General features: G+C 43.8%; 1 protein-coding gene across 1 annotated transcript in view; it reads right to left on the bottom strand.

Annotated features, from left to right (window-relative positions):
• The window catches only part of LOC126425228 (collagenase-like), a 54,214-nt gene extending 43,728 nt beyond the window's left edge, over positions 1-10,486 (bottom strand). The window contains exons 1-2 of the mRNA XM_050088184.1: positions 10,207-10,486; positions 1,924-2,060 (exon numbers count right to left, since the gene is read on the bottom strand). Coding sequence (XP_049944141.1) covers positions 1,924-2,060; positions 10,207-10,486 — 417 coding nt within the window. The remainder of the gene's footprint in view (positions 1-1,923; positions 2,061-10,206) is intronic.
• Between the last annotated feature and the right edge of the window lie 882 nt (positions 10,487-11,368).

Raw genomic sequence — 11,368 nt, forward strand, 5'->3', positions numbered from 1 at the left:
TTGTGGTGGTGACACTGGCTGCAAAATAAAAACTTGTGTCCAGAGTCGTTTTCCCGTCATCCCCCCCAGCATCTTCGATTACATCACGAAACGGACGACAGCACCCTCTGCTGGCTTTACTGAGTATTAGGCCTTGTGGTGAACACACTGTATGCAGCCAGCTTGGATTACAGTACTGACTTCATCACCTGATGTCACGGTAGTGCCATCTGGCGGTGGCGATGTGTACTAAGATATTTGGGCTCTGTACATCGTGTTGGACATATTGGGTGCTGCCATCTTGTATTATGTCTTAGATGAGAGCGCCCTCTGCTGGTGGCGATGTGTAGTAAGTCATTTGGGCTCTGGACCTCGTGGTGAACACATCTGAATGAAATTGGTTAAATAATAAAGACTTATCTCCAAGTCCTTTTTTCCCATTAATCATTTTCTTATCTTAGTAGAGATATGCAAATTGACCTCTGTTTACAGCCAAAATTCAAACTAGGCACCAGTTCGTAGGAGGAGGTGGCGGTCGGATGACTTAGGTTAGTACAAGCGACTTATCTTCTGGTAATTTTCTTAGGCTGGTTGCAAAACTCCAAGTGGCATTTCTTACTGCAAAAATTCAAACTTGGCTCCAGTTGGTAGGAGGCTGTGGCAGTCGGGTGACACAAGTTAGAGGAGGTAGCAAAAGTGACCTATCTTTGCGGTATTTTCTTTGCTTAGTAGAGATAACTGTGCTGTGATGCATTATCCCATTGGAATTTGAACTTCCTGCCATTTCCTGGGGGAGGGGGTTAGGTTAGTGGAGGTGGTCCAAATGAACTTCTAACCCCCACAAAATTCAAACTTCCCACCGAAATCCGCCATCTTTTTTGACGTCATCGCCGCCATCTTGTCTGACGTCATGCGCTGTTGCGAAGTCTACACGATGCCATCTCGGATGATGTCCTCGGCGCCATCTGGGATACATCTGGGAACAATGCAGAGTGTCTCCATAATGGCCTTGCCTCAATACTCTCAGCACCGCTATACACGCTCACAATGAAATGTGCAACAACACAGATATACGATGAAAGGTCTATAAAGACTAAAGTGGTCCTGAGATTGTGAGTAATGCAGTGAGAAAACTGCTGTGGTTTTCATTAACAGTAATGTGTGCTGGAAACATATTAATTGTGTTGTCCTCATCGTCATTTCATCCTCATCTCTGGCGTGCAAGTCGCCCAATGAGGTGTCGACTGAAATAAGACTTGTACTTGGTGGCCAAACTTCCCCGGACGGAGCCTCCTTGCCAACGATGCCATATGCTCATTTCATTTCCATTAATCATGTGAGAATAAGCCCTATGTATTCACTGCAGTAAATTTATAAGCGATCCAAAATACACCTACTCTCCAGAAATAAAACGATTGTTTCACTTCATGTTTATATTCCTAAAGCTGATGCACCTACACCTTTCATCTGTTAATGATTGGAAGTAGCACATTGAGGCATAATTTTGTTTTAAATTAATAATGTATATTAGTTTCACAGCCCCTGACTATAGAAATTTCCATCGACATCTAACCTGCCTGAGAGTGTAGCTATCAACAAACCTATCAATAAAATGTCATGGAGAAGAAATGCAGTGGACAGTTTCACCTACCTCTAGTTTCACTCACATTGACATCTGATGACAATACCAAACTAATAACAGAAAAACTTAGGAGATCGGGTGTCGCTGGTAGCTGTATTACAAAATACGTTGATAGTTTATCAATGTTTACAAGCAGACAGCATGACTTACATATGAATAACAAATTCTGTTAATTCTATGGAATAGATTGTTACAATATTAATTACTTACAAATTAGCATTTTAAAAGTCATTTATGAAAAGTCATAGAATAAGAAGCTAATAATCAGTAAGTTTTCGGGATGGACCACACTTTTTACTCACACTGCAGATGCCTTTGTTCTTGTTTCCAGCACACAGCGTACTTTCACGAATGAAACCTGGTTTATAGTCCAGCTCGCATACTGAGTTGGGAATAACTGTCACATCAGTGTACTGGAGAGTCTGAGAAGGGTCTTCCCCTGTAACGAAAAGAATTCAATCATGTCACATTTGTGTCTGTTTATGAACGTGAGCATCCAGTTACTGTACTCCTCAGCACCAACATAACATAAATAACTAACATCAGTTCCAAGGTGTTTGCAGCGTAAGGATCTCCGGACTGTGAATTGCTAAAACCACAATAACAATTATAGCAAGAATTTTTGCACGCAGGTGGATTATTTACCGAACTCAGTTTGTCCAATTTGTTTTGTTATGACAGTGATTGAATCAGTTTGCATCTCACGAATAAATCACATGCTTGTGTACACAGTTACATCCTGACTATTCATCGATGCAGGGACACCGCATAGAAACATACAACATTTCATTATCACATATGTACATAACAGTTTTAAGCAAGTCGAACAGTACTTGCAAAACTTACCAAAATGAAACTAAGAAAGTAATATGTTAGTCCTCTTGACAGTTCAAGTAAATTTACGTCTAATCGAGAAACATCAGTAAAAGAAAAGGAGTTCCCGAAAACAAGCAGCTTCAGATAAACACTACACGTCTTCTGTTATTAAGGGTCGATTATTGTGACATTCTGGTGTGCTGTTTGCACGTGCAAGTAGAACTTTTTTCAAGAACGTTAAAGTAAACACTTTTTGTATTTTATGTTTCTGACTACTATCCTTTAACAAATTCGCGATGAATGAATTATTTATAACCAACTTTATTAGCAGTTATATGTGCTGGAGGAGATGCAGCTACGCTTCTCTAACTCTTCATAGAGAACTTTTTAAAACAGTAGTGAAGGAACAGTAATGTTTACCATCACTGTCCACTTCTACCACACTTTTGTTTATAGAGATGAACTATTTCAAAGTCATTTTGCAAAGGACACAGGTGAGAAAAAATGCAGTATGCACCGATCAGCCAGAAAATTATGACCGCCTGCCTAATAAACAGTATGTTCAATTTTGGCACGGATAACAGCGGGGATGCGTCGTGATATGGAAGCAATGAGCCTTCGTAGCTCGCTGGAGGGAGCTGGCGCTACATCTGCACACACAAGGTTTCTAATTCCCATAATTTCAGGGGAGGGGGCGATGAGCTCTGACGTCATGCTCAATCATATCCCAGATGTGTTCGATCGGGTTCAGATCTGGCGAGCTGGAGGTGGGGGCAGGGCAGCACATCAATTGTAACTCGTCTCTGTGTTCCTGAAACCACTCCATCACATTCCTGGTCTTGTCGAATGGCACATTATCTTTTTTAAAAACGCCATTGCTGTTAGGAGTTATGTTCAGTTATGAATATGTGTACGTTGTATTCAGTGTACGACACTCCTTGGCTGTCATGGTGCCCTGCACGAGTTCCAATGTACCCATGGGTGACCTCGTGAATATTCCCCAGAGGCATAACAGAGTCGCCACCAGTTTGTCTCCATCCCACAGTACAGGTGTCAACGCGCTGTTCCCCTCGAAGACAATGGATTCGCGCCCTTCAATCGGCATGATGAAGAAGGTATCAGGATTCATCAGACGATGGAACTTTCCCCCACTGTGTACACTTCCAGTTCTGATGGTCACATGCCCAGTTCATAGTTGCCTATGTCATGATTCGCACACGCATGGATCGTCGGCTGCGGGGGCCCGTCATTAGGAGTGTTTGCTGCAGTATGTGTTCAGACACACTTGTACTCCGCCCAGCATTAAAGTCTGCTGTTAGTTCTGCCACAGTTCGCCGCCTGTCCTCTTTTACCAGTCTGCTCAGCCTACGACATCCGACATCTTATGGGGGGTGACCGCCCAATCCCACAACGTCTGGGTGTGGTTTCACCCTGGTTTCGCCACATGTTTGAAGACACTCACCAGAGCAATTTTCGAATACCTGACAAGTCGTGCAATTTCCGAAATTCTCGTGCCGAACCTCTGGGACATCACAGTCTGCCCTCAGTCGAACTCAGACAGGTCGTGCAGCTTGCTCATTATACACACAGACAGCACCCTCACTGATGCTGCATGCGGCACGCGTGTGCCTGACCAGCAGCCACTCGGCTCCAGGTGACGTCGCTGTCGGCTGGTTTGGTTTATATCGGTAGTGGGTTGGCGGCCACAGTGCTCTAGCCGATCAGTGTACAGTGATACAACGATTTCTTCCCTAGATGAACAAGGAATTAATGTTTGAAAATTGCTGTGGCATTTAGTTGAAGAAGTTAAGTAGTGTTTACAGCGCATTACATATAAAAAATCAGATCAGTGCCACGCGGGGTAGCCGCGCGGACCGAGGCGCCTTGTCACGGTCGGTGCGGCTCTCCCCCCCCCGGCCCCTCCGTCGGAGGTTCGAGTCCTCCCTCGGGCGTGGGTGTGTGTGTGTTGTCCACAGTATATGTTAGTTTAACTTAGATTAAGTAGCGTGTAGGCTTACGGACCGATGACCTCTGCAGTTTGGTTGCATAAGGCCTTACCACACATTTGCAGATCAGTATGTATTTTTTTGAATGTCTAACATGTTGCTTTTTCAGGTACTGTTCTTTATCTTCTACCTTTATACTTGATATTAATAATTACATAGAAAGTGCAGAAAGACAAATCAGGACTGGATGGTGGAGAAATATGGAATTTTTATAGTCATGCTTGTGTATAGCAAATAAAAATCTAACACATATAGGAAAATTAAAGTCACCTTTGGGCAACAAACAAGCAGGTGTATGAACATCAAGAGCTCAGGTAGCAAACCAGTGACAAGCAAAAAAGTGAAGCCAGAAGGGAGTAGACAAGATATGGAAATCTTCGAAATGGGAAGGGGGAATTGTAAGAGGAAGGGGAATAGAAACCACGAGAAGAACTTGATAACGCACTGAGAGACCGTGTAAACTTTTTCGTCATTACTGGATTTAAATTTTTATCCAATTTTAAGTACTTCATGTTGTATCAAACCACTTAATATATACGAAGAAGGAAATACTCGACCTAGAAATAGAGCGGAAAGCTCATTTATGGAGACAATGAAAAATAAATTTAAAATATGAACTTTCTTTTTAACATTTAAACTATTATTTAGTAAAGAAAATTAGAGTGTACTTATGTACAACATCAAGTTATATAATCTTTGTATAAACATGAAGTATGTAAGCAATTAATGAGCAATGTATATTATAACTAATTAAAACGCTTCTTGATGTGGTGAGATGGTGCAACTAACGCTGGCGAGTGTTGAACAATGTGAAGAGCAGCTGTGCTGGAGTGCAGTGGGGCAGCTCTAGCAGCCGTGCGGGGCTGTGGCCGGCTCTCAGCGAATCGAGCTCAGATCAGGACGGCTTGGCGTAACCTAAGGTACTGCGTGTCTGTCAGTTGCCAGTACTGAGTGGAGCCGTCGCACGACATATATGGAGGACTCCGCTTTTATCTTAGAAACTGGCCTAGGTTATCAGAGAAATTAATATTGGGAGGTGTGTTTTAAATGCTGATAGCAGCGTAGCATTGGCTCATACGTTTGCTATTGTTATTACGATTATTCTTGACCATAGGTGACTTCGCACATTAAAATACAGGCTAAAAACCGAAAAACTGCATGGACACATTCCTGACTAGAAATAGAGGAAGAGAGGTCCTAAGGACATGTGTCTGGAAATGTAAAGTGTGCATGCAATGGCAACAGATCGTCCCAGAATGCAGTACACAGCTGCATTGCATCCATGTCAATACAGGTGTTTAAAGTGGCCTTCATGAGATGCAATGTACACGTTCACACGTGGCATCGCGGGTTGCTGCACTCTTTGACGCCTTCCAGCCTCTCTCCAAATAGTGTCACAGGCGTCAAGAACACGATGCTGAAGGATCGGCGCACCAGGAACTGGTTCAGCATACACAACTCATTTCAGATGCCCCGAGAGGCAAAAATACAGGCATTTAAGGCTGACTATCCAGTGGAAGTGGGGTGGTGCTCCGTCACGCAGAAAACACGTAACATATGGTATTTTCAAGGACAAATCCTTGAGCAGCCCAGACAGTGTATTCCATAGGAAGTCTAGGTACGTTCTTCCAATTCCATGTTGTGGAATAATGACCAGACTAGGTATATGGTCGCTAGGAATGCCTGTCCACACGTTGATACTGAAAAAACGCTGATAAGGCGCCTGAGCCATGCCCTGAGGTTTGTGTGTAGCCCACTGATGACAATTGTACAAAATGATGATGCCAGTTCTTTTAAATGTTGCTTCATTGGTAAAGAGAAACGATAGCAGAAACCACATAATTGTGATGGTCTGGTGCTAAAATCATAGACAAAATTCTTCCTGTAGAGGCAAATCCATTGTTGATAATCCTTGCACTCGTTGCAGGTGACAGTCATGCAGGATACACACAGTCGTACTTTGGCTTACACCGCGTTGGCGGGCTATTTGCCTGGCGCTCGTATTAGGGTTCATGTTAGTATCCTGTGGAATCTAGTTCTCCAAGCCTGGTGAACGCACAGTCCGTGACCTTCCTGGACGTTTGTCTGTTTGAAAGGATCCATGATCACACAAATGCCCAAAAAGCGCTTGAAATTTTGTGATATGTGGTCAGTGTCTGTAAGGGGATTTGTTTGGTATAGCAGTGTTGCCTCACTACCGTTTCCATCTGCTTGGTTGTACACAGCCGCAAATAACGGATTATTTTGCTTCTTAAAGTACGCTGCGTCAATCACACATCCTGTAGTACACAAGAAACACGTGGCCTGGGGTCAGAGGAAGTTTCATTCGCTACCTCCATCTACAGTGGACACGATGCATTTCTGGACACATGTTCAAAATGGTTCAAATCACTCTGAGTACTATGGGACTTAACCTCTGAAGTCATCAGTCGCCTAGACTTAGAACTACTTAAACCTAACCTAAGGACATCACACACACCCATGACCGAGGCAGGATTCGAACCTGCGACCTGGACACATGATCATCGCACCTTTTTTCCTTTCTTCCCAGTCAGGAATCCTTCCCTGTAGTTTGTCGGTTTTATTAATGTTCACCCTGCATGAGTAAGACTACATTTTAATTCAAAGTTCTGGACGCCCTTTTGAAACACAGCAACTGATGGCGATCAGTTGCCATGTTGATAGTTATGAAGGTATAGAGCGTTATTTTATTTGTCGCAGAAATATAATAAGGGAATGCTTGATTACTAACATTAAGCGCGTTTTCCGTCCACCTCCGAAAATGTATGCACTCTGAGGTACAGTGAAAGACGACTTGGGGCTCCAAACACTGTGCCTTTACCTCATCCCCTCTAAATGTGGTAATGCATGTGTCAGGTAGACTGTGCGGATAATTGAAGAAAGATATAACAAACACAGAATTCACACCGAACTTAAGCAACCAACAAAATCAGCGTTTCCCAAATATTGAATGGCCCCAAGGGACTCAGTGGAATATGAAGAAATGGAAGTATGTAGATGCACCACATCATCTAAGTCTGTGTTGTGATGGAGGCTACTCAAATACGAATAGCCAAAGAGCTGATGAACAGAGATTTTGGCTTCACATTCAGCAGATATTGTGGCCCCATCCTCACCCAACTAATATCAGAGCATTGGCCAAACACAACTTCCATACCTGACAGGGGCTGCAGAAGCGCTGAGGGAATGGAGTTTGCACCCAGCCTTCCTCAACCCCATCACTACCCACCCTCCACTCTACACAGCATGCGGGAAGGTGTGGGGAGCGATTACAGTGTAAAGGAGGCGGGATATAACGAAGATGCTCCACGGGCATTGGCACTGCATTCTAGTGCAGGTGGCAGTATGGCGTAGACCTGACTGGCGAGGCTTTCATAAAGAGAAATTTTTCATCATTATAGAACGTCGCTTTGCAAGAAGGGCCACACAGAGATGATCGCCCCCCTCCCCCTCCACCCTTCCCACTATTTCGATGGACTCGATCCTGAGCTCAGACCAAGAGCAAGAGAGAAACGCCACAAGTAGAAAATTGGGGTTGAAATGCGGATGTGGATGCAGCCTTCGCCATGAATGCACATCGCTACAACCAAATTCAATCAGATAGGAGGAGTGTGCCTGCAGACATGACATACTCATTGCTACACAATGCCTTGCCACAGGCAACCTGCTCTACAGGCACAAAGAGAACAACGCAACATTTTCGACTGTGATGGCGATGGTTTGTGTCCCATAAAATAACATCGCTATGATGCAGTCCTCTACCACCATCTCAGCTGACAGGAGATCGCAGTCATCCATGGCCACACCTGACATGGCAGTACAAGATGCTCCAGCAGACAAAGCAAACCCTTTGTACCAGATGATCGATTCCCTAACGGCAAGTCACACGATGGGCCCATGTAGGCCATGAAACTCTTGTGGAGATGTGCTTCTGTAACAGACGAGGATGTTTCCACCCTTAGGTCACCATACACAGGCCACGGGCGAAAAAGTATCACAGAAAAGAGATGCTCTGTCAACATCAAAACAGGAAGAAGAGTACAGTTTCGTCGTTCCCCCGCAGAAGCACGCGTCCAGGAATAAAATGTGCTAGTGGTTGCTGCCAGAACTGCTTCAGACAACATCAAGCACACAGAAATGCCGGAAGCAGTGAGTCACTTGGTAGTTGGTGGTTTCATACACAACATCGCTGTTACAGTCTATGAAACCAGTTCATAGTTATTGGCCACTGATGGCATAGAGTATATAATTGGAGATCATACCCTTAGCGTCAGTTAAGGCCTGGAGATGGTGTACTGGATCACTAAAACTGGTAGCTATATAATGAATAACATGGAAAGTACAGCTGCAGGTGTCCCATTTTATTACACTTCGTTCAGGAGCCCATCCTTCCGCATGGAAACATGCGGAAGTTGTGGCTGTTCTGAAAACCCAAAAGTACGCACGTCAGAAAGCCAGTCTCGGTCCCACCAGCCTGCTCTCAACTCTCTCGAATGTGTCCGAGTGGCTGAACAGCGAAAGGCCGATGCAACACAACATTCAAAAAAGCTTCATACTTAACGAACAGTTCGGATTTGAGAGCGGCCACTCCATCTCTCACCGGCTGTTGTGACTGCCGACACAGGCGATGTGGGACGGTGTTTCTCGATGCGTCCAGGGCTTTCGACTCGATGGCCTCGCGCACAAACTCTTTCTCCACGGGATACTGACGTCACACTTTGTTCTCCTCCAGTCTTATCTCGCTGGGACGACCATCCATATGAGTACAGACGACATGTCATCCACCGAGCGGCAGATACATGGAAGGGTGCCGCAGGGTCGATAGTCAGGCCCTTGCTGTACTCCTTGTAGAATGTTGATGCACCGCGAGTGGCGCGAGTAGAGTTGACGCTTCACACCGATGATGCAGTGTTGTTCACCTGCAGCATGAGTGTCCAGACGATGAGACGCCACTTCCAGATCGGGTTCATGATCGACGAAGTGGCGCTTGAAATTCATAACCGCCAAGACCCACGCAGTAATTTTCAGCCGAAAGATGCTGTTGTCACATCAGCCACCTGTTAACACCGTGGGAGGCCGCATCCCACGGACGCAGACCGCGAAATAGCTCTGCGTGACCCTCGATCATGGGTCACATGGGCGCCACATATACGTGACACTAGAAACAGAGCTTTGGGGCGGCCCGCGCCGCGTATCCATCGCATAATCGTCGGTCATCGGTGCGTCCGTGCCACGGTATTACGCTATTAGGGGAGAGCGGGGGAAATACACGCACCTAAGGAAAAATCGATGTGAACCATTCGATACGTCATTAAAACCTACGAAAATAAGTACATACCATACAATGGACATTTCTCCACGTATTCCAATCGTCTGTAAATAGTTACAAACAGTATCTTAATTTTGAACATTAAAATAAAAAAAAGTGCAAATGCGTGGTATTCCCCACCCCTGAGGGTAATGGCACGCAAAGTACTGGGTAATAACACTCAAAACAAACAAACCAGAAAAATGTACAATACTTGCTATTTTTATTTGCTTATTAGTTACTACAAGTAGTAAACAGTATATTTAAGAACGAAATAATGTAATTCTACTAACATCTCTTATAATTTTCGTTTTTTACATTTTTATTGATGTGAAAAGAGTTCATTTTTCTCATACAGCAAAGATCGCACTTGTAACCTTTTGGAGTGTTCCAGCCACTACATTCTTCATGACTCCATCTGCTACAATAAATACACCGGTACCATAGTTCTCCATCTTTCCCAAACTCTCCACAAACTAAACATACGTTTTCTGGAATCGCCAATGGATCAATATCGTCCATTTCATCGTCATCACAAATGTTCTGCAAGTCCAGATTTAGGTCATTCTCGCTGCTGCTTTCACTTTCTTGGTGGTGTTTCTTCTTATACAATGTCTGTTTCTTCTTCGAGACTTTTGTAACTTGCAGATTTCTGCTCTTATCTGCTTTATCCTTAATACTTCTTTTCTTGTGTCCTTCAGCTTTCTTTTTCATGGCTTCTTTTTGTTTCTTTATTGATAACTCTGTTAGCAGTTTATTCTTCTCTGACTTTCCCTTAGGCTTTCCCTTGGCTTGTTTCGTCTTAGGAAGAAGTTGTTTTTGTTTAGGAACAGGATATATGTGAAATACACTAACGTGCTTAACACATGCCCTCTTAGTTGATGTTGTGACCTCTTCTAGGCCTACTAGTAGTGGAACATCTTCTGCTGGAGATCCAGGAATCTGTTCTTGACTCCTTTTGGGAATATGTGGCTCGTTTGTAGATGCAACCACTTCATTTCCATTTGTTGCATTCGGAACCTCTCCATCTTCAAGGAAAACAAATCTGAAGATCTCACATTGTTGTAAGTCATCATGCTGAAATTTGTTTGGATTGAAAGAGCAAATCCCACCTGCCTTAAACCCTGATGCCCTTTGTCCATGGTAGCGACCTTAATATACGCCTTATTAAAAAGTCCTGCTAACTCACATGGTGTAATTTTTTGATACACCTGTGACTTCATATACATGTCACATACACGATTGAAGGCTGATTTCAAAGAAGAAAAGAATGTAACATCTAGTGGTTGAAGCTTGTGAGAAGTGTGTGGAGGTATATGGTTACCATGAAAATAGAATCTTTTTTTACAAAATTCAAAAATTTCAAGTGAAATGTGGCTGCTGTGATTGTCTAAAATCAGCAGCACAGGGTAATCAATAGATGATTTTACATTGGTCTGAAAATGTTGGATCCATTTGAGAAATAATGACTCATTGGACCAGCCATTGACGGAACAAACATATATTGCTCCAACTGGCCCATCTTTACTTAAGAGATTTGACATCCTCTTCCTGGGAAGATAAACGTAGGGGGGATGTAGGTACCAGCAACACTGA

This window comes from Schistocerca serialis, chromosome 10, assembly GCF_023864345.2.
Source record: "Schistocerca serialis cubense isolate TAMUIC-IGC-003099 chromosome 10, iqSchSeri2.2, whole genome shotgun sequence".
NCBI lineage: Eukaryota > Metazoa > Arthropoda > Insecta > Orthoptera > Acrididae > Schistocerca > Schistocerca serialis.